The sequence below is a fragment of the Carassius gibelio genome, chromosome B23 (assembly GCF_023724105.1).
Source record: "Carassius gibelio isolate Cgi1373 ecotype wild population from Czech Republic chromosome B23, carGib1.2-hapl.c, whole genome shotgun sequence".
Classification (NCBI taxonomy): domain Eukaryota; kingdom Metazoa; phylum Chordata; class Actinopteri; order Cypriniformes; family Cyprinidae; genus Carassius; species Carassius gibelio.
The window spans coordinates 9199528-9223704 of NC_068418.1; the positions used below are offsets into that span (position 1 = coordinate 9199528).

The window sequence follows — 24177 nt, forward strand, 5'->3', positions numbered from 1 at the left end:
CTGCAAAAGTCTCTGTCATCACACACACATCCGGGGACCTGCACTTTTATTGATTGTCTGATAGATGTTTCTGATTCTGATTCCCCTTTCTATTTTAAAACATCTGCGAAAGCAGGCGTACCCCTACGGGGTGTTTTTTTTCCTTATTTATTATTTTTTTTTTACACTGTCTTAATTTTTTATAAAACATTCCCATATTTGTCTGTTACAAATTAAAATATTATCGCTACCATTTTGTTTACTTAAATGGGGAGTCATCTCATTTATCATCAGTAAAATATAAGGATCCGTCCTAGGTCCCCTTCTATTTTCAAAATACATTTTGCCCCTTGGTACTATTATTAGAAAACACGGAATTAGCTTCCACTGTTATGCTGATGATACTAAGCTATATATCTCAACGAGACCAGATAAAACTTTCTAAATTATCTAAGCTAATTGAATTAGTTACAAATGTAAAAGATTGGATGACCAATATTTTTCTCCAATTAAATTTGGATAAGACAGAGATATTAATTATTGGACCAAAAAACACTACACAGAATCTTGTAGATTACAATCTGCAACTAGACGGATGTACTGTTACTTCCTCTACAGTCAGAAATCTGGGTGTTATATTAGACAGCAATTTGTCTTTTGAAAATCATATTTCCAATGTTACAAAAACTGCATTCTTCCATCTTAGAAACATTGCCAAGCTACGAAACATGTTATCTGTTTCTGATGCAGAAAAGCTAGTTCATGCATTCATGACCTCTAGACTGGACTATTGTAATGCACTTCTAGGTGGTTGTCCTGCTTCGTCAATAAACAAGCTACAGTAGTCCAAAATGCAGCAGCTAGAGTCCTTACCAGGTCAAGAAAATATGATCATATTACCCCAATTTTACAGTCTCTGCACTGGCTGCCTATTAAGTTCCGTATCAGTTACAAATTATCATTACCTACCTATAAGGCCCTAAATGGTTTAGCTCCAGCATACCTAACTAGCCTTCTACCACACTACAACCCATCACGCACCCTAAGGTCACAAAACGCTGGACTTTTGGTCGTTCCTAGGATAGCAAAGTCCACTAAAGGAGGTAGAGCTTTTTCACATTTGGCTCCCAAACTCTGGAAAAGCCTTCCTGATAATGTTCGGGGTTCAGACACACTCTCTCTGTTTAAATCTAGATTAAAAACGCATGTCTTTCGCCAAGCATTTTTGAATAATTTATCTTAAACTGTGATTATAGTTGTATCTGATCATATGTGCATTCTTATTCTTTAGCTTGGCTTAAAATAATTAATTTTACTTTGTTGGATCAGCCGCTATGCTAATGATGTCTCTATTTTGTTTCTATGTTTTGCCACGGGATTTACACAAGCTCCAGTCTGGATCCAGAACACCTGAGAAGAGATGATGCTGACCCTCAGAGGACCTCAGATGATGCTAACCCTGAATCAACAACAGAACTAACAAATATTGCTACAAGTGTGACTGCATCATATAATAATTATTAATTATTAATAATATTAATAATGTTCATCATCTGGCTGACTACGACTTGTATACATTTGTCTACAAATCCTGTCATACGTGCACAAACGGACAGTCACCTCTTATAAGCTATTACTAAATATTGTAGAAACATAATTTTCTGTAAAGTTGCTTTGTAACGATTTGTATTGTAAAAAGCGCTATACAAAAACTTGAATTGAACTGAATCTGTAGAGATTCATTTTTATATAACTCTGTGTTTTGAGTTCAAATCATTAATTACGGCTGTAAAAGTGACCCTGAAATTTATGACAGAAAATGGACACACAGACTCTCCTTTCAGAAAAAGCTTTAATATCTTAAGATTTAAAAATATAGTGCAAGGCTCTTCTATTATTTACATCATTATGAACACTCTGAGGTATGTTTTGTGAAACTCTACCCTCTGCACCGGTGGCTTTTCCACTTGCGTGCTGCTTGGTTGAGGTGCCGCTGGCGTTTCCCCCAGCTGAACGCCTTCGTGACCAGCAGTCTCTTGCCTGTCACGGTGCCTGTCAGCAGGAAGGTCCCCCCATCGGGGTGATTGCGGGTCAGGTTGCCCACGCAGGTGGCATCCCGCTCCAGCCACAGCGTCAGACGGCTCCTCATTTCTCCTCCCAGCAGCGGGCCGTGCTTTAGGACCTCCAGCCGAGAGCCCAGGGAGAACATCGTCAGGACAGAGCTACTGGAGTTCAGCTTGGATAGACGCACTTTCACCACTAACAGAGAGAGAGAGAGAAAGACATGAGCAGGGAGATTCAGGAGTGAAGTGCCCCTATTATGGATTTCTGTAAATGACCTTTCATGCAGTGTGCAACACAGCTGTAAGTGAGTGAAATAATTTTAAATCTGAAAGTGCACCCTGTGTAATGTTATTGTCTTTCAAAGAAAGAGTCGACTGTGAGTCATTTTTAAAATGAATCCCAAGCTGTTTTGTAATAACATCAACATAAAAACCTGAAAGCCCGCCCACTTGTTGGTATCCGCTCACAAACACTGCTTTTTCAGGCATTACAGGCAAGATGACATTAAACTGAGAATAATTCACCAATAACCACAGATTAGCATCACTCAAAGGATGGGTTTGGAAAAATTAATCATTGAGTGAATCATTTGGGAGTCATTGAGCAAGTAAGGTAAAAATAAATGCATATTATATGTTGACCTTGCATGCATGTCAGCCTGTTGTTGGAGACTCCCAAGTCTTTCATTACTCATAATAAGGGCATATTACAATTTATGGTTGATCTGAATGAGCAAAAAGTAGAGTTTCTTACCAAAGTCACTTTTGCAGAAGAGGTCGAGCAGGTCTTTGGAGGACGTGGCCTCCTCCAGCTCACAGTCTGTGCAGCTCGCACGCGGCACCACTAATACCAACAACAAAAATCAGTTTGATGGAGAAAACCCTTATTGTTTCTGTCTGCATTCCTTTGAAAAAATATGCATGTGCAAAAAAAGAAAGATCTCCGTTTACCTCGGCTGTCAGTGCTGGTGCCGTTTTGCATATGCACAACTGAGGAAATGCACATCAGGTGATCTTTGGGAAACTGGTCGCACTGTAGTATTCTAGGCCAGGGGTAACCGTAACAGTTCATGATGGGGGCGCAGCTGTCCCGTACCGACACACACAGACTCCTGCATGGAGAAATGATCCTGACAAACCAGAGGCAAAGCAATGAGAGAAACTTTACAATAGCTCTGTTATGATTTGATGCAGAAAAGTATCATAAAGATGAGAGGTTGCTAAGCCCACAGCCTGACAAATATATTCACTGCTGGCAAATTTCAAATTAACGCTGATAATTGTTTTATAGCACATGAAAACAGCAGAGAAGTGCTTGCTTAGCACAGTGGAGTGCATTGTTTTTGTAGCAACAATCACTTTCTGGGGAATAATTAACTCAAATGAAGTGAATATTCATGAGTCTATGAATATAACGTGCTTATTGCTTACAAATATTAAATTACCCAAAGAGGGAATATTTAATCATTTAAAGGTAACCTTTACTAGAATTAATTTAAGTTACTCTAGACAATCTGTTCGTCCAGCGAACTGGAAGCTAGACTTCCTTATCAAAATTCAATAAAAATACCCTTCTTACAAACTCCAAGAAATATTAATCTTCTGATCAGGAAAAAACAATATTTTCTGTGTCTGTACTACTAAGATTACTGAAAATTAATTCATATAAAACAAAGCTCGTAGCTAGATCACACGATTCAGGGACTTCGATCTCAATGAGCAATAAAACAATTCAATTCAAGCAAATTATAGGATTTAATAAAAACAGACTAAAGAGTACATAACTACAATTCACACGGAGTAAATATGAGTATATAGCAAAACGAAAATACAATTTAAACAAGGTAAATGAACAAGAATAATAATGAGATAAATGAGAGAGAGAGATAAATGAGAGAGAGAGAGAGAGAGAGGGGGAGAGAAAGTGAAAGTGAAAGCAATCTCAGCGTGGCAATTTCAAACAGTTAACTTTGCAAGAGACCCCAAGTCATTGAATGATTTCACAAACATGGAATAGCCTAGACAACCTTAAACAGCAATTTTAGTTGCGATATAAGAAAGTACTTGCTTTGATTTGGCTCTTGTGCGTAGCTGCGCTCAAATTGTCCGGTCTGTGCGGCCTCAGCGTGGTTCTTTCCAGAGCAGATGATGCGTGAGCTCGATGGTTAACGCGAAGGTAAACTTTGCCAAAAGATGACTAGACTTGAGTTCGTTTGGCTCGTGAAGGCAATTGAACGAAGTCAAATATCAGCAGACAATAAAGAAAAACTAGAATGAAACGAAAAGTAAAGAAGAATAACGGAGAACTTCTTGAAGTCCGGTTGCAAAGCTGGGAATCCTCTTTTCTCTCTGGCGGAATGCCCAGAATATCGGTTTCCCCGAGCTTTTACGTGAACCTAGGTTCACGCCTAATTTTGAGTATGATCCAATGAAGTGTAAACAAACTGAGGCGGGAAAAATCTTCTTTGTTTGCTGATCTCCGCCCACTGGTCTAATTTATGGCGATGACAAAATTAAACATTTTTCTTAAGCAAGATCGTTCCTCTGAAACAATGCATCTTTTTGTAGTTTGCTATCAAGATTCGTTACAGTCGTGTTTTTACGATTATACAGACACCAAGAACTATAGTTTTATCCATCAAGTATACATTGATATTTAGTTATTCTTAACTAAATGCATATAAAGTTTGCATTAAACACACAGTAACATTCATATATTCCATTATGCCGCATACATACATTTGAGCACAAAAAGGGAGACATTAAAATACATTTAGAGGTAGTTTAAGTAAAATAAGGTCCATGGGCCAGCAAAAATGCTTGTGCCTGTTTTTGAGTGTATGTGCGTCTGTTTCACTGGAATGTGCGATCAAGAAGGGGGGTTGTTTGTCTTCCCTTTTGAAGTTCGATATCGCATCTCTGGATAGTCTCCAAGGTGTTATAACTCTCATCCCCGCCAGGACATTGCCGTCATGGCGGCGCCCAGGGTGGTGAGTTATGTTGTAAGAGGGTTGTAAAACGAAAGTCCTTGTTTTTTCTTTAACTCACGTTCTGGTCTTTGAGTGTAGAATGTGTAAAAAGGGGTCAGGGTTCATTAACATGGAACAGATGGTTGAATACCATCCGCTCATTGGTGTTACATTCCCCCTTTGTGGTCGGATGATGCCCTGTGGTCATTATCGGACAACACCCACCACCATGGTCGGATGGCAGGTGAATCCTGACAGTCGGGTAGCAGGTGTTTGTTAGGGCTGAGGACGGGCCAGATGGGGGCTGAGTAGGTGCTGTTGCATGGACGGATGACCCCCTTTTCAAGCATAGATTCGATGATCTCCTGCACTGGTTCGTGTGAGGCGATGGGAATCTTGTACTGTCTGACAAAAGTGGGAGGAGCATCAGGGTGCGTAGGGATGCGCACCGTGTGGAGGTTGGTGAGACCACAGTCTAGAGAGTCTTTGGCAAAGGATTCTTTGAACTTATACAGAACTTGTCTGAGTCCTTGACGATCTGTATCGCTTTGAAGTGCATTAGCGTCTTGTAGAATTTGCTGCACTTGAGATTCAAAACCTGGGTAAGGCTCCTCCATCGGTGTGTCATCAGTCGGGTTGGCATTGAGAGGTGTAGTAGGTTCATGAGCCTCACCGACGTTCTTGTGGGAGACTGTGTATATTGTGAGGTGTTCATCCTCGGTCAGCTCCGTTCTGCACACTTGGTCTTTAGGCACCGACATAACAGATGTGATGGCAATGAGTTTGAAGGGTGCAGTGAACAATGTACTGTCTGTACTCCCTTCGGGTATCAGTGCGGGTGGAATGGGACCAATGACAGGTAGTACAAGTTCAAAATCATGAAAGTCATGGCTTACTAGCCATCCCAGCCGGTAGGCCTTGGGAATGTTGATGTTAGTTGCCGTGCAGTTGTTGAACAGGATGTAGACTACACGAGATGACACTTCAGTGAGGGGTGTGGCTTCCAGTGTGAGTCCGAGTTCCACACATTCAGGTGAGGGTTGGAAGAAACCCAGCGTGTGGTTTAAGGTTTGACCCCATCGCATGTTGAGCCGAATAGCGACCCCTTTGGTGTAAGCTGGTACCACCGTTTCCTGTTCGTTGACTAAAGTGCAGACTTCTGGGATGGTCTGCCCTGATATGAGGTTGTCATGGTTGATGGAAACGTGTGGCTGCAAAGTCAATGGGGCCCATACAACTTCATTAAAAGTGTCCACATGAGCCTTGAGGCGAATCAAGAGGTCTGCTCCAATGTAAACATCGTGTGGCAGGTCCGGAAGGACCAGGAAATAATGAGTCAGGCACCAATAATTCCATTTCACATGCAAAGCGCAGATTCCTCTAGCAGAAACCATTGAGGATGGGTGTGAGTTCAAAGGGAAACGAGTGCGCTTGCTGGCATAAGGGAGGTCAGGTGTCTTCTCAGTGATTGCATTGTACAGTGACAGACTAATGGCTGAGTTGTCTGCCCATATGGCCAGAATACTGTCCGTTGTTGTTATATCATGCAGCTGCAGTTCGGTTTTGACCTTGGGGCAGTAGGTATCAGAGTCTTTAGTGGCCTTGAAGGTACAGAGGATCGAACTTGAGCCTTGGTTTGTTGTTGAGGCTGGATACCTATGGCTGGCTGCTGGGGTTCCCGTGACCTCTGTGACCCGACAGTCTGGCTCTGTGGGAATTCTCGTGACCTCTGTGACCTGACCGTCTGGCACCGTGGGAATTCTCGTGACCTCTGTGACCTGACCGTCTGGCACCGGCGACCTGTGTGGTTGGAGGGGAAGAGGTTCTCGCACTTGAGCCCAGACTTTCAGCTGTTTGAAATCTAGTAAAGGCTCAAAGCGATCAAGCAGGTCTTTCCCGATGAGAAATGAATAATTGTTCATTGGTGAGACATAAATAGGATGTACTAGGCTCATAGGTCCGATCGTCAGGTGGATGGGAGCTACATTTCTGAGCTGGATGTCATTTTGGCTGTATGACTGTACATTCAGCTTGCAAGTGTGAAAATTTAGAGTTCGATTCTGTCTCTGAGCTTCAAATTTGAGCTTATTAAATAGTTGAGCCGAAATCAACGTGAGGTCTGACCCTGTGTCCACAAGGGCTTCGAGTCTCATTTCCTTTTCTAAAGTGATGGTTAGGTAGAGTTTCCGAGCCACTCCCTTCTCGATCAGGTTCCCCAGGAGTTTTGGTGTTGGGGCTTGTGTGTTGATCGATAAGCAGTTAGGGTATGTTTTGTGTGTTTCGTTGTGGGTACAGATAACCAAAACAGCACTTTCTGGCACCTCAGTGTGTGGGATGATGCTTTCTTGGTCAGGAGGTGCAGACGTCAGCTGGACTGAGTGGGTGTTGCTATTGTTTGATGAGGCAACAGCTAGTTCAATAGTTCGTGGTTGACAAACAGTGTTCTGTGTGCTTGGTTCAGTTGTGGAGACGTTGGGAGTGGTGCTGGTTTCAGGCATAAGGTTTAGTCATGCGGTGTCTGGTTTATCCTTCTTGTCCTCCTTGTGAGGTTTCTGTTGAAGGAACTCTCTCAGTATTCTCAGAAGTTCTGCAGCTTCGGATGTGGCTGCACTTTCCTTTTTAGATGTGGGCTCAGCCTTGAGTTTCCAAGCATCACGTCGAGAGTGTTCCCCCTCCCGCCTCCCTGGGCTTGGTGTTCTGGAGGCTGGAGGTTGGCTAGTTCTGGGTCGCCGGCCGGCTTCCCAGGTGCCCCCCCCCTTTTGGTTATGGGAGGGGCGAGGCCGGTCCCAGGATATTCCAGAGCGGTCGTTCTGGTGCTTCGGACGGGCACCACCACCGCGACCGCGCTGCCCTCTGCTGGCTTGGAACGGTCTTGACTCTCGGTTGATGGGTGTATAACTGGGGTGCTGTTGGGCGCCCTCTAGGGTCAACTCTGAATGGGACTCAGAGACAGAGCAAATAGTTGGGTGCTTTACAGTCTTTTCTGACACAGTCTTTTGTTTGGTGTAGGCCTTATGTGCTAAATCACGTAACTGTTGCGTTGACATGCTACGCGGGCACGCTAACACTCCCAAATGGTGGCTGACAGTAGGATGGAGGTTTCGCAGAAACAAAGTTCGGAAGTTGACGTCTTCCTCCATGCCTGGTTCATTCCTCGCTCCGAAATAGGCACGTCGCAGTCGGTTGTAGAAATTTGGTGGGGTTTCAAGTCGACCTTGCTTGAGGTCCATTGCGGTTACTAGCCCTTGGTCTGATTCTGGATCAGAGAATTCACGCACCAAAGCTTTTCGCAGTTGCTGGTAGTCCATTTTGACAGTCTCTGGTTGACGGTCTAAGAAACTGCGTACCTCACGACTGGACGTAATTCTGAGCAGGTACAATTTGTCCCAAGTGGTTACGTTGGTGACAGTTTGCAAGTGAAAGTCTATATCTTGTAAATAAGCGTGAATGTCGTGGCCTCCTGCAGGATCTGGGTTGAACGTAGGGATGTTTCTAGCCAGCTTGTCCAGTTCTTTTGGAGTTATGTGTCCGTGGCTGGTGACCCGGACTTTCTGGAAGGGTTTTCCTTCCCCCACTGCTGACAGGGGTTCGTGGAGGCTGGCTGGTGACATTTTGAAAAGCAGGCTTTCACCCCCTTTTCCAGCTCGAAGTTCTTGGCTGACACGCTGGGGTTCACTGGCCAGGGGAAACTCTGTGGAGTGTGTTTCCTCTTTCTGTTCACGTTGCAGGCTATAAGAATGTTTCAGTTCTCTGTGAACCATGTCAAGTTCATCTATTAGAGAGTCTTTACGCTGTGTAAGGTCGTGGATTTCAGCTCGGGCCATTTCCAGGTGATTTTCATAGGCCTTCACTTTAGCATCTCTTTCTTTCAGTTCGATTTCAGCCCTTTCAAGGAGAGTGTCACCTTGTCGGAGCTTTGCCTCGAGTCTCTCTCGGGTTTCTCTCTCCAAATGTTCTCTTTGGTCTGTGTCCAGACGAAGATTCTCCAGGGCATTTTGAAGTCTTTCCACTTCTTTCTGTAGTTCTGGATCTGTAGCGTTCTCTTTCTCGTGCTGGTCTTGGGTCTCGAGAAGTAGCTTATCTAGACGACTCTGGGTGTGGGCCTGATGCTGTAGGGCTTCCTCCACTCGAAGTCTCAGAGCCGCGGCTTCCTGCTCCAAGTCGTGGTTGCTCCTTTCGCTGATCCTTGCCTGGGCGATGAGGAGGTGAGCTAGGGTCCCTGTGATCCTGGCAAGTTCTTTGTGGGTGTAACTCTGCGTCGGATCGTTCGCCATCAGCTGGTCCATCTCAGTATCCAGTTGTCCCTGGCTCAAGTGCTGCAGGTCACTGGTGTCCTTTGGCAGGAAGGAGGTCGTCATCGTCTCCAGCCATGTCGCTAGCTGATCCCAAGGGACTGCGGGACTGGATGCACGCGACATCTTGGCTCACTGCGGACAAGAGAAGCACAACACACACACAAAGAGGCCAATGCAAGTTCGTTCTCTGGTTAACGAGCTATCGTACGGCTATGCCGTCTCTAAGAATTTTGGCTAACTGATGCAGACAGTTAGACAGGGAGGCGGGTCCAATTAGGGTCGGCCCAAAATAGAGACTTGACAGGGGATAGCCTCGTGGGTCACCTGGTGACACCGGCTGCTCGGTTGTCGCTCTACTACTTAGCTCTCCTTGGGGTCTCTCGGTGAACTGCAAGAAACAGAATCACAACAGCATGCAAAAAGGTGAAGATAGGAAAGAGCACCGTGAAAACAAAACACCAAATAAATTGGTCTGCAATAAAATGGAATGAATAAGAACGCTAGAAGTGTTAGGTAGAGAATAAAAAAAAAATTAAGCCTGCTGTTTTTCACAAGAGTTTCTGCTAGGGGCCTACAGCACGTGCGGCTAGGGGAGTAAGAGACCTAGGAAAAGGGTGTGGCTTACAGAGGAAAATGGACCAAACACTTAACATAAATATCAGGGGGGAATATCTAATATTCTGCGCCTTATAATAAGTGGATAGGTTTTATCACTTTTGGTTCACCTGGTGGAATCCAGCGGCACGGTCAGCCTCCCTGGCGCTCCCAAACACTCAACCGCAGTGTCCCTGGCCCTCCGTTACTCTGACGTTGCGCCCTCTCAAACAGCTTGTGACTTTTAACACAACCGGCAACACCAAGATGTCAACCGCCAGACAGCACTACAAAATTGGGCTGTTCCCCAGAACCCTCTCTTTAGAAAAGAAAGTGGGCCCCGATTTAGCCCCCGGTTTAGGTACTGGTCCCAGAGATTGCGTCGTGTGTCAGCTGGACTGATTGATCACCGTTGGAGTGCCAAATTGCTGATGTCTTCCACTGCGTGGCGCAAACGAACAGAGATAAGAGGGACCGAGTTTCACTCACGGCCAGTGTTGGCAACGCCGGTTGGCCCCCTTGCTCACTGGAAACCTGAGATGACTGTCCTATCACCAAAGGAGTTCTACAATCAAATACACAAAGGATGAACAAAGGAAGCTTAAAGTGAATTAAGGTTTGGTTTGTTTAATCATCAACTGAGTAAATATATATGTAGAAATGAGAGGTAAACAGCTTTACCTAATGATGATAAAACAAAAACAAAAGCTTATGATAATGATGGTAATTATCAAAATAATCTAAGCAAAAAGAGAGAGGAAAGATAAACAACAAAAAGGGCTATATAGAATAAAATAAAATAAAAAGTTGAATAAAACTATAAATAAAAAAAATAATAATAATAATAAAAATTAATAATAAAAAAAAAATTAAAGAGGAAAAAAAAAATAATAAAAAAAAAAAAAATAATAATAATAAAAAAAAAAAAAAAAATAATAATAATAATAAAATAAATAACAAAAGACAGGAATGAGCACGGGAGAAGAAGAAGCTGGTTTTCACCACAAAGGGGCGTATTCACTCTCTGTGGCTTAACCTGGTGGGCAGAAAACTTAATTCAAATTAAAAATTCAAAACTGGTTTAAATCTAAATTTAAAATAAGCAGGTGAGAAGAATTAATTGGAAAAATCGGAATAAATGCCCTATAATACCCAACGATAACAGTAATGTATCATTAATAATTATGAAATTAATCAGAAAGGGTAAAAGTAGATGAAGCAATTCAAAACAGAACCGAAAAGAAAGAGATCAGAGAGATGCAAGCTGTGAACTGACTTAACAGGTTACTGCCACTAGATGGCTTGCTCCCTTCTAAATGGGTTAATCAGTGGTTGGGCTGAGACACTTAATTTGCACTATTAAACAATTAAATTCTAATTCAAATCATGTTTGAACCAAATTCAAAGTAAATGTGAACAAAAACAGGCAAAAATTGTCTAATGCTGAAATAATATTCGCACGAGCAAAGCTGTTAATGCAAATAATTATTGATAATTTAGACAGCTAATTCAATAAATCACAGAGAGAAATAGAGGTTAGTAATTCGAGAGCCTTATCTGAAACGGCCAGAGATGGCACTCATGCAAGCTGGAATCAGAAGACAGGGCAACTTGAAACGTCTAAAATTCCCTCTGGTGTTTAAATAGCGGAATGACAGTCAGTTACACTATGATCTAATCTCTGTGCGCTCATCAGCGCTGATTCTCTGCATCAAAATCGCAACTCACAAACAGACAAAGGTTTTATGACCCTTGAGGTGCTAAATTAAACAGCGCGTGAGGCCGGAGCTTTTCTCTAACCAACACAAGACTGTTAATAACAGATTTTGTCCATCTGTTTTACCTCCCATAAACATTTAACAAAACAGCACTTATGATTTAAATGTTTTAGGTTTAAAATCGGGTAGCTAAGCCAATTTAGACCAGGAGTTTTTATCGTTTAAATTTTGAATATCACTGTGGCTCACCACGAAATTCAATAACGATACTTAATATGCAAGGCCTTTTTAACTGAATCAGAGGAACATCGCTCAGGTTCAGATTTACATATTACAATTAATAAAAGATTTCTTCATCTTTTAATTATTCATATGAAAATGTTGGTCTTCTCTTGACAGGAGACTTTTAACATTTACTGCAGTTTATTTTTATTAAAATAACAGTGACTATAGGTATTTTTAGAAACTGTTAGGCTGCTGTGCTGAACAGTTGCCTTTGTGCCAAATGAGTTCGCTCAAAGCGCGACTTAACTCACAATTCAAAAATGCGCATACATAATATTAACATCCAAAAATGCTCATGAAAATGAAAATGAATATTGCTCACAAAAACAAAGTTTGAACGCTGCCAAATTTAACTCCACCATTTAATGTAGCAACAATCACTTTCTGGGGAATAATTAACTCAAATGAAGTGAATATTCATGAGTCTATGAATATAACGTGCTTATTGCTTACAAATATTAAATTACCCAAAGAGGGAATATTTAATCATTTAAAGGTAACCTTTACTAGAATTAATTTAAGTTACTCTAGACAATCTGTTCGTCCAGCGAACTGGAAGCTAGACTTCCTTATCAAAATTCAATAAAAATACCCTTCTTACAAACTCCAAGAAATATTAATCTTCTGATCAGGAAAAAACAATATTTTCTGTGTCTGTACTACTAAGATTACTGAAAATTAATTCATATAAAACAAAGCTCGTAGCTAGATCACACGATTCAGGGACTTCGATCTCAATGAGCAATAAAACAATTCAATTCAAGCAAATTATAGGATTTAATAAAAACAGACTAAAGAGTACATAACTACAATTCACACGGAGTAAATATGAGTATATAGCAAAACGAAAATACAATTTAAACAAGGTAAATGAACAAGAATAATAATGAGATAAATGAGAGAGAGAGATAAATGAGAGAGAGAGAGAGAGAGGGGGAGAGAAAGTGAAAGTGAAAGCAATCTCAGCGTGGCAATTTCAAACAGTTAACTTTGCAAGAGACCCCAAGTCATTGAATGATTTCACAAACATGGAATAGCCTAGACAACCTTAAACAGCAATTTTAGTTGCGATATAAGAAAGTACTTGCTTTGATTTGGCTCTTGTGCGTAGCTGCGCTCAAATTGTCCGGTCTGTGCGGCCTCAGCGTGGTTCTTTCCAGAGCAGATGATGCGTGAGCTCGATGGTTAACGCGAAGGTAAACTTTGCCAAAAGATGACTAGACTTGAGTTCGTTTGGCTCGTGAAGGCAATTGAACGAAGTCAAATATCAGCAGACAATAAAGAAAAACTAGAATGAAACGAAAAGTAAAGAAGAATAACGGAGAACTTCTTGAAGTCCGGTTGCAAAGCTGGGAATCCTCTTTTCTCTCTGGCGGAATGCCCAGAATATCGGTTTCCCCGAGCTTTTACGTGAACCTAGGTTCACGCCTAATTTTGAGTATGATCCAATGAAGTGTAAACAAACTGAGGCGGGAAAAATCTTCTTTGTTTGCTGATCTCCGCCCACTGGTCTAATTTATGGCGATGACAAAATTAAACATTTTTCTTAAGCAAGATCGTTCCTCTGAAACAATGCATCTTTTTGTAGTTTGCTATCAAGATTCGTTACAGTCGTGTTTTTACGATTATACAGACACCAAGAACTATAGTTTTATCCATCAAGTATACATTGATATTTAGTTATTCTTAACTAAATGCATATAAAGTTTGCATTAAACACACAGTAACATTCATATATTCCATTATGCCGCATACATACATTTGAGCACAAAAAGGGAGACATTAAAATACATTTAGAGGTAGTTTAAGTAAAATAAGGTCCATGGGCCAGCAAAAATGCTTGTGCCTGTTTTTGAGTGTATGTGCGTCTGTTTCACTGGAATGTGCGATCAAGAAGGGGGGTTGTTTGTCTTCCCTTTTGAAGTTCGATATCGCATCTCTGGATAGTCTCCAAGGTGTTATAACTCTCATCCCCGCCAGGACATTGCCGTCATGGCGGCGCCCAGGGTGGTGAGTTATGTTGTAAGAGGGTTGTAAAACGAAAGTCCTTGTTTTTTCTTTAACTCACGTTCTGGTCTTTGAGTGTAGAATGTGTAAAAAGGGGTCAGGGTTCATTAACATGGAACAGATGGTTGAATACCATCCGCTCATTGGTGTTACATTTTGTTAACTCTATTATTTATTATTAGGTTTATTATTTTTTTGCATGGGATGCGGTAACACACAGCCCTCTCACAGTACATTGCTGTAGGCTACACATCTATTGCTTTTACTACTCAGAAATATTCACGCAATCATGCAGCACATATCAGATGATCTATATATAACTGAACCGTGCTCTACTCTTGCCCATCTCTTCTAACCATGCCAGTGACTGCTAAACGAACGATCACACTAGTCAAATGAACCAGACTTTGGGGTCTAAGATTGCCTAGTGTGAGCACATCCTAATTATTCTAACGCATCCCGCACACACGAGTCTCTACCCGTCCATCAAGTGTTGTCCCGCGCCACACTCTGCTGCGATGGGTCCCGTGATTGTGCAGGTCTCTAATAGGAAGATGCCTGTTATAATGTTATGATCGAGGCTCTGGACTCTGAGCATAACTTGTTTTTCTATAATATAAAATAATTAATGTCCTGGCACATTTCATTTAATTACATTAATGTTATAAGTTAAGATTTAGAATTAATATTTTAACTGCTACTATGTAAAAGAAATACTGCTGTAAAAAAGCACCTTATTTGTTTAAAGTGTTTGCAAATCAAATGTGACACTGGACCACAAAACTATTAAGTGTCTGATGTGTCAATTTTCTAAACTGAGATTTATACATAATCTGAAAGCTGAATACATAAGCTTTGCTTTGATGTTTGGTTTATTAGGATCTGAAAATATTTGACCGAGATACAAAACAAAAATGTTCAAGATTTGTTGATAATAAAGCATAATAGAGTGATTTATAAGCTATTTTTTGTAGGACAGTCATTTTGAACCAGAAACTCAAGTGTGATGAGATGTGTGAATTATAATTATATTTAATTATAAATTATAATTTTTATTGGATGTATAGATTTTTATCCATTAATTCTTTCTTTTTCGAGGTTATTATCATTTGTGAACCAAGTCAGTAAGTTTTAGTCCAATACAATAACATTAACTACCAACTAGAAAAATAAATGTATCCATGGGTCACAATGACCACAACAAGATGATTAATCATTTAAAAACACATCCTTGCTTAAGCAAGGGTATTGTCTTTCTTTATATTGTCATTTCATTGCAGACGATTTTCACTTCCACTTAACATACTCATTAGTACATTTACATGATAATGGCATCATTTAACTGATTTAAATGCTATGTGATGCTAAACACAAGCCACAATGGAAACAATATTCTAAATGTGTGTGTGTGTGTGTGTGTGTGTGTGTGCGTGAGTGTGTGTGTGTGTGTGTATGTATATACACAGATGTTAGTATATATATATATTAACTATAAACATGTATGTATATATATATATATATATATATATATATATATATATATATATATATATATATATATATACATACATGTTTGTATCATTTAGTGTTTTGCATCATGGTTCTGGCAATCATTGAGAACGGTCTGTTATAGGTGAGTCTTACCTCTCAAGGCACACAGGGGCGAAGAGCGAGCACAGGAAGATTCGGGCGTGTGGGTGGCACTCTCGGGCGAGGAGCGGCAGCCAGCTGCTGCTCTGCTGCACCGCTTCAGCTGGAGACTCATGTCCCAGCAAGTTGGGCATCCGCATGCTGTTGTAGCCCAGACCCTGGCACAGGGCCATGTTGCTTGGGATGGGCACACAACGAGAGGATCCCTGGTGTTCCCAGAGTCCAGTGGGCACTGCACTGATGCCAGGAACAAGCAGGAGCAGCAGTAGAGCAGACGCTGTCAGCATCATAGTCCAGAGAGCGTCAGAGAGCTGGAGACTCAGTGTAAGGTAGTGTCAGAGTCAATCAGTAATAGGTGTATTTATACACCACTGCCTGAGGCCCATCTGGGAGAGGGCGGGACTTTGCAGGACGTGAGAGTGGATTGGTTAGGGAGGGTGTGTATGTGTGACTGTGTGTGAGGTGCTGTTTCTTCCGTTTCTCTGCTGGAGATGATCCACATTGAGCTCCACTGTATCACACACTTCCTTTTCCTCTCTTCTTTCCTGAGGAGTGACAATATAACACAACAGATTACTCAGAGAAGCTGAACACACACACGCACTTGATATAGATAGATAGATAGATAGATAGATAGATAGATAGATAGATAGATAGATAGATAGATAGATAGATAGATAGATAGATAGATAGATAGATAGATAGATGGATAGATGGATGGATGGATGGATGGATGGATGGATGGATGGATGGAAAGGTGGATGTTAGTCAAATGTTTGTTAAATAGATGGATGGATAGGTGGATGTTAGTTAAATAGATGGATGGATGGATGGATGATAGATAGATAGATGGATGATAGTTAAATAGATTTATGGATGGATGTTAGTTAAAAAGATGGATGGATGGATGGATGGATAGGTGGATGTTAGTTAAATATGGATGGATGGATGGATGGATGGATGGGTAGATAGATGGATGTTAGTTAAATAGATTTATGGATGGATGTTAGTTAGATGGATGGATGGATGGATGGATGTTAGTCAAATAGATGGATGTATAGGTTGATGTTTGTTGAATAGATGGATGGATAGACATTAGTTAAATAGATGGATATATGATATATAGATGGATGTTTGTTAAATAGATTTATGGATGGATGTTAGTTAAATGGATGGATGGATGGAAAGGTGGATGTTAGTCAAATAGATGGATGTATAGGTGGATGTTAGTTAAATAGATGGATAGACATTAGTTAAATAGATGGATGTATGATATATAGATGGATGTTTGTTAAATAGATTTATGGATGGATGTTAGTTAAATGGATGGATGGATGGAAAGGTGGATGTTAGTCATTAGTCAAATAGATGGATGTATAGGTGGATGTTTGTTAAATAGATGGATGGATGGATGGATGGATAGGTGGATGTTAGTTAAATAGATGGATAGACATTAGTTAAATAGATGGATGGATGATAGATAGATGGATGCTAGTTAAATAGATTTATTGATGGATGGATGGATGGATGTTAGTTAAATAGATGGATGGATGTTAGTTAAATAGATTTATGGATGGATGGATTTTAAATAGATGGATGGATGGATAGATAGATGGATGTTAGTTAAATGGATGGATGGATGTTAGTTAAATGGATGTATGGATGGATGGATAGGTGGACATTAGTTAAATATATGGATGGATGTTAGTTAAATGGAGGGATGGATGTTAGTTAAATGGTTGGATGGATGTTAGTTGGAGGGATGGATGGATAGGTGGTTGTTAGTTGAATATATGGATGGATGTTAGTTAAATAGAAGGATGGGTAGATAGATGGATGGATTGATTGATGGATGGTTGTTAGTTAAATAAATGGATGGATGTTAGTTAAATGGACGGATGGATGGATGGATGGATGGATAGGTGGATGTTAGTTAAATAAATAGATGTACGGATGGATGTTAGTTAAATGGATGGATGGATGTTAGTCAAATAATTAGATGGATGGCTGGATGATAGATGGATGCTAGTTGAATAAATAGATCGATGTTTGAATGGATGTCAGTCAAATAAATAGATGGATGGATGGTAGATGGATGTTAGTTAAACAAATAAATGGATAGATGCATTTCTACATAAATGGATGCTTAGATAGACATAAATTACAAGATAGATATAGATTGATAGAAAGATGTTAGATTTATAAATTGATCAATTTCAAGATAAATAGATGTTTGATAGATAGTTAAATATGTAAGTTGATAGATGTTTGATAAATAAATTGATAGATAAATGTCAAATATAGAAAAATAATAGATAAATTGCTAGATAGATGGTTAGACAAATAGATGGTAGATATATAAATTGATAGTTACATTTCTAGATAGTTGGATTCATAGATGTTAGATAGATTAATGTTGGATAGATAAATGTTGCATAGATAAGTAGATGATTAGATGTTCCTGGTTAGATGGATAGATAAATGTTTTGTATATGTTTCTTGTGTTTACTGCATGAGAAGTTGTTTTGGGAACGGCCAGCCAGTCAAAGTGAAAAGCTCTGGGAAGGTCTGGCTGTGACAGAGGTGTGTGAAAGGAAGTGTGTAAGTGTGAGAGGGCTGGAGCGGCATCTGTGTGTGTGTGTGTGTGTGTGTGTGTGATGCTCCAGAGTTATTCTTCCCCTGCTGGGAGCACTACACAATGTCTACCCCAAAAATGGCCCTCACTTCCTGTCCACTTCATTCCAAGGACCCTTTCTTTCCCCTCGTCCCATCTAATGAATTAGAGACTGCATCTCTCGCAGACAAACCATGCGGAAGAGCTTTATGAAGAGTGTACGTCTCTGTTCGTGTATATGTTTATGCATTGTCTGCATTGAACAATAACAGTGATAGATAACGCTGAAACCTACATGTAGCAGACTAAATCACAGAGCACTCTCCCCCAATCCCTGTGAAACAATGGCCCCCGCCGGAACACATTAATGGCACAGTCTCATTAACACTCTCAATGGGTCAGGCAATACCATGAGTCTCAAAGATGGGGATGGAAAAAAATATGTATATATTTTTTTATTGCATATTAATATTTATAAAAAAATTGTTTATTTATGTTTTATAAAACAAGATTTATAAAACACTTATTTGCAAATTATATTTATGGGGGAAATCATTTATTGACAAAGAATACATGTACACTAATTAAATTAACATATACAGAATAAATACATTATTTTGTATTTATTTTCTTATTATTAGTAATATACTTGCTGTGTAGATATTTTCATATCCTTACATTTACATTTGTCTACAAAACAAATTTTATTTTAAGCATTTCATTTTATTGCAAACTTTCAAGTCTTTAAGATGGTGACACCTTAACAATTTTAGTAAATTTAGCCCAAACGCCTATGGCCTGTTCCATAAACTGATTAGACTAGTCATAGAAGTTAGTCATCTAATTGTATTTCTGCAAGGCTGGTCATTATTCAAGACAGTTACATAAAACAGAAAATTAGTCTAATTTGAATCCCAAAAGTAAGACAGATTGCCCTTGGCTAACCACTAGCTGGTCAAACTAGTTCTTAAGGTAAACCGTCTTGAGATAGGAGCTGTGTTTATGCAACTGCACTCAGACCGACTAGTACTTTTTTTTACTACTAACTTCTGTATCTTTACATTCACCTGGAAATGGGGGTTCTCATCAAATGAGAATTGATTGATTACATTAACACCAATTTGCAGTGTCTGCTGATTAGCCTGCAAAGTGTTAGTGTGATCCTTTAATCCTGGAGTCTAATCTCATAATGTCTGCCTCTCACAGACACTTACTGCTACAATAGATCAAACACAGATACTCTGAAATCAGGTCAGCCCTTAAGGCTCTCTTAACACATTGTTAGGAGGTGTGCTGGGATCTTCAGCTGATGCCCACAACAGAGAAGACTGTAAACTACTCCAGCAATCAGCAATGATCTGGAATGGAGGAACATTTGCTATGTTAATTTGCAGTAAAAGTAGTGCTGCCAAACGATTAATCGCGATTAATCACATCCAAAATAAAGGGTTTTGTCTACAAAATATATGTGTGTGTATTGTTTATATTTATAATGCATATATAAATACACATACATAGGGCGGCACAATTCATCAAATTTCTAATCGTGATTACAATTACGGATGCCACAATTACACAAACGCTCAAAACGGCAATTAATCATTCAGATTCCACTTATGTTATTCAGCGTGCTTAATATGCATTTTGCTTTCTTTCTACATGTTATCCTAAGGGGTTTTCCCATTACTTTAATTTTAGTTTTAGTATAACATTGTAACACCATTCATATTTTTACTTTTTTTATATAATTTAAAGAAGAAGCCAATCCGATGTATAGTTGACATTTGAATCTTAATACTATAGAAACTAAAAGTTTTTCAATTAGATTGTTTTCAGCTTGTTCATTTCCATATTTTCATTGCGTCAAACAATGGTATAAACATCATTCAGTATAGATTGGGATAATCGTAATTAATAATCGCAATTACAATTTCAAGGGAATAATCGACACTTATGATTTGTCATAATTGTGCAGCCCTACACACACATGCAGTATATATTTAGAAAATATGTACATGCATTTACATGCAAATATTTATAATAATATAACTTATATATAAATATATTATATATATATATTTATATATACGTAATAAAATGACCAGTACTGTGTATATATTATGCAGTATAGGATACATAGGTTGATGTGTGTTTCAGAGATCCCGGGGGTCCTGAGTGTGGAGGAGAGCAGTGGCCAGGAGGAGCAGCTCACTCAAGACCAGCTCTTCAGCCTGCACGAACTCAACCTGGACGGCCCTCTGCAGAGACACGCGGTGAGACACAGTCATTCTGCTGATGCTGCCACTTCAGTTCAGTGGATCCAATAGAAAGAAAGAAAATTTAGTCTGCTTTAGTAGGGGTCTGCAATATGGCAAAAATGTAATTCCATGATTTTTTCAAGAAATATAATTCACTATTTAATCACAATTCTTTGCCATGTTGGTTTTACTATTTTGCAAGTTGTCTGAGCAGTAAAGCCAAACTAATTTCCCCATTTTAAAAACAAAACCTTACCAGGTAACAAAATACAGAATAAAAAGAGTGGCAGATATTTAGGTTAAAGTGGGCGAAGAAACAAATTTTTCGTTTTTGTGTTTTGTCGTTTAATTAACATTAAAGGGATAGTTCACCCAAAAAACAATGCATTTACTCACTCTCAAGTTGTTTTTTAAACCTGAATGAGATTCTTTTTTTGTTGATCTTAAACGTTATTTTGAAGAATGTGGGTAACCACATTGGCTTATGTGTTCAATGTGGACCAGCTCATTTTTGGTTACCCACAAACTTTAAAACATCTTCCTTTGTGTTCAGCAAAATAATTTAATGCAGGATTGGGACAACACTCTATTATTTAGAGTGACTAAATAATAACAGACATTTAGCTCAATTAATTTTATTTTCTCACGCCGACAAATGGAACACACAGGCTTTCCCGGGCTTTAATGATGTGTGAGCTGACATTATTAATTATGTCTCTCCCTTTGCAAAAAAATTAAAAGTTGAATTTAAATACCAACTAGATGATGACCAGTTCAGAAGTCAGTCACTTGCTTCATTTCTAAATGAATCATCTTTGAGCAAATCATTTGAATGAATGATTCAGTGAATCATTCATTAAGATGAACTTGTGTCCACCTACTGGTGGTTTTTGTGCCTCATTTATTGACCAGTGACAGGCCTAAACCTGCCAAATTCCCAGCACATAAACACACTCAGCAAAATGTTAACTATAGTTAATGACGAAATTTCAAAAAATGCATAGATATTATTTTTTGTTAATATCGCACACCCCTACATTCGGTGTATCAAATTTATATTTTGTGTATATTTTCTTAAAAAACATAGTGCTTTTTTGAAAGCTAATAACTAATTTTTTTTTTTTCCACTAAATAAAATAATACAGTTACAATACGGGACAATACGAAAGTGAGGAAACAATGACAGAATTCTGTTCTTGGGAATTATGAGTGAGCTGAGATATAGAAACAGAAATAAAATGAATATTCACAGAATTAAAAGCATCTGTTCTGCTGCAGATTTTGAGTCTGTCCCATTCGACTGATATGGCTCTTGGCTGAGCTCATATACTTTACGGAAAATCCACACCGGGCTTGAGACCAACCCTTCTGGTAAGTGAAGTGTGTGTGTGTGTGTGTGTGAGACAGAGAGAGAGAGTGGTGGGTCTGACACAATGACACAACATGCAGTGTTTTCTAGCAGCTTCCGGATGGATCCTATCGTCACTCATTAAAGTCTCATTAATATGAGGGCTACACACACACACATCCGGTCGCATACGGTCTCCCCGAGGTAGCGTCCCCTCTTCCGGTCCCCCCGCTCTATTGTCTGGAGAGCGTCCCGCTGTGGTTCGGTTCCGGAGGGGAAAGAGTGAAGACCCACTGACCCGCGAATAAAGGAGAAAAATAGAGAAATCCTAATCTTGTTGTTCTCGCCTTGTCATTGTAATGCTGCCATCAACAGTTATGTTTTACTTGTGGTGTTTTTTTGAGGTGAGCATCTCTATTACTGCTTCAGATCCTCAAGGTAGAGGATATAAATAGTAAACCTTTGGATGTAACTTCATCATTTATGATTTGAGCTACAAGCACGAATGATACCGCAAATCATAAGGCTTGTTTACGAATCCCAAAGACTTACAATGAAGGAGGAGTCCAAGTCATACATAGAGACCAGAATATCATAGAGACTTGTTAACGGGCTCAGCTGACCTAGACCTGAAAGAAACCACTTCAAACATGCTAGCAACCACATAGCAACTCCTACAATATACTGGCACTTCTTTATCATTTCTTCATGAGTTTCAGCTTTAAATGGGCCAATAGATGCATTAACTCTCTGGATGTGATTTTATTGAAACATGGAAGCTTTGGGTGATTGCGAGTGGTGCGTGTTTGCAGGAGTTTAAGCGCGTCAGTGGTGAAGTGTTGCAAGGCTGGGATGGACATGCCAAGGTCAGAGAAGCACACACACTCGCCTTTACCTCGAGAGGGCACACACCACCTGCTGAAGAGCATCAGAAACACGTAAGGCTTTCTGATGGGCGGAGTATTCTTAAAGGGGGGGTGAAATGCTATTTCATGTATACTGAGTTTTTTTACACTGTTAAAGAGTTGGATTCCCATGCTAAACATTGACAAAGTTTCAAAAATTAAGTTGTACGTTTGAAGGAGTATTTCTGTTCCAAAAATACCTCTTCTGGTTTGTCACAAGTTTCGGAATTTTTTTTTCGAGTATGGCTCTGTGTGATGTTAGATGGAGCGGAATTTCCTTATATGAGTCCTAAGGGCACTTCTGCCGGAAGAGCGTGCGCTCCCGTATAGCAGAACACTGAGAGGCTGTGCACAGACTCACTGATCAGAGCGATTCACTGATCAGAGCGAGAGCGTCGCGAAATGTCACAAAAGAAGTGTGTTTTTGGTTGCCAGGGCAAGACAACCCTGCACAGATTACCAAAAAAAAAACAGCATTAGGGGACCAGTGGATGGAGTTTATTTTTACAGAGCATCAACGGAGTTGTGCAAGTGTTTGTGTTTGTTCCCTGCATTTCGAAGATGCTTGTTTTACAAACAAGGCCCAGTTTGACGCCAGAATTGCACATCGTTTATTTCTTAAGGATAATGCAGTCCCAACGAAAAAGGGTCACGATCGTGTGTTGGAACCGCAGGCGGTGAGTAAAACTGCTTCAAATATCTCTGCCTCCTTGTTAGTGTGTCCCCTCCCAGGCCGGAGACCCGGGTTCGAGCCCCGGTCGGAGCGAGTCGTTGCTGCTGCTGCTCTCATTCAGTTTCAGCCTCTGGATCTGATTCTGGATCATAAATATACGCTGAATCTGACTGTTAGCCATGGTTTGTTTTGGATGTTTTTTTCCTCACGGTAATGTCACAACTTCCAAACGCTCTCAACGCAAAAGCCTACTCGCGCTCGTGATTCTTTAGCTCCGCCCACACGCCACGCCTCCAGCCGGTCGTGTTTTTCCGGGAAAAATCGGTACAGACTATCTTTCTCTTATGAATATAATAAAACTAAAGGCTTTTTGGAGTTATGAAGGATGCAGTACTACTCTATAGGTACTCAAGATTAACAGGATATTGAGTGAAAACGAGCATTTCACCCCCCCTTTAAAGCTCAGGGCTGGTCATCAAAAGGTTCCTGGTTCGATCCGGCACAATCATGCACTTGAGCAAGACACTTAAAGAGATTTACACTGAAATTGTTTACTCACCATATTATTCATATCATGTCTTTCTGTTCTGGAACAAGTTGTTTGTTTTTGGATTCCTCAGTGATTTTAAAGGGGTGAAGATTTGTGAACTGCCTTTGTTTTGTAGCTTGTATTGTTCCCTGAGGACCACTTATAACGTTATCAAGATTTTTACATCAAAAAACTATTTAGAAGTAATAGGCTGTCTAATTTTGTGTCTTGTTTTGACCCCTCATCAGAATGCTCTGTTTGAATCGGCGTGGTGGATTGTAGACTCAGAA

At 40.0% G+C, this 24177-nt stretch overlaps 2 protein-coding genes across 2 annotated transcripts; both read right to left on the reverse strand.

Annotated features, from left to right (window-relative positions):
- Nucleotides 1-1817: 1817 nt before the first annotated feature.
- On the reverse strand, nt 1818-15965 carry LOC128012181 (secreted frizzled-related protein 5). The gene is made up of 4 exons (XM_052595253.1): nt 15555-15965; nt 2994-3172; nt 2797-2886; nt 1818-2238 (listed from the first exon to the last, which is right to left on the reverse strand). Exons 1-4 carry the CDS (start codon nt 15848-15850, stop codon nt 1919-1921), a joined length of 885 nt encoding a protein of 294 aa, XP_052451213.1. The 5' UTR covers nt 15851-15965; the 3' UTR covers nt 1818-1918.
- LOC128012180 (uncharacterized) lies at nt 3184-7682 on the reverse strand. The gene is made up of 2 exons (XM_052595252.1): nt 6781-7682; nt 3184-6738 (listed from the first exon to the last, which is right to left on the reverse strand). Exons 1-2 carry the CDS (start codon nt 7507-7509, stop codon nt 5179-5181), a joined length of 2289 nt encoding a protein of 762 aa, XP_052451212.1. The 5' UTR covers nt 7510-7682; the 3' UTR covers nt 3184-5178.
- Nucleotides 15966-24177: the final 8212 nt, after the last annotated feature.

Bases quoted from the DNA above. Each gene is read 5' to 3' on its own strand.
- LOC128012181 (XM_052595253.1), bottom strand. From the start codon at position 15,850: ATGATGCTGACAGCGTCTGCTCTACTGCTGCTCCTGCTTGTTCCTGGC. The intron at 2,887-2,993 runs GTAAACGGAGAT...TGTTGGTATTAG, and splicing joins CACCAGCACTGACAGCCGAG to TGGTGCCGCGTGCGAGCTGC. The intron at 2,239-2,796 runs GTAAGAAACTCT...TCTCTCTGTTAG, and splicing joins CTTCTGCAAAAGTGACTTTG to TGGTGAAAGTGCGTCTATCC.
- LOC128012180 (XM_052595252.1), bottom strand. From the start codon at position 7,509: ATGCCTGAAACCAGCACCACTCCCAACGTCTCCACAACTGAACCAAGC. The intron at 6,739-6,780 runs GTCACGAGAATT...CAGGTCACAGAG, and splicing joins CAGACGGTCAGGTCACAGAG to GTCACGAGAATTCCCACAGA.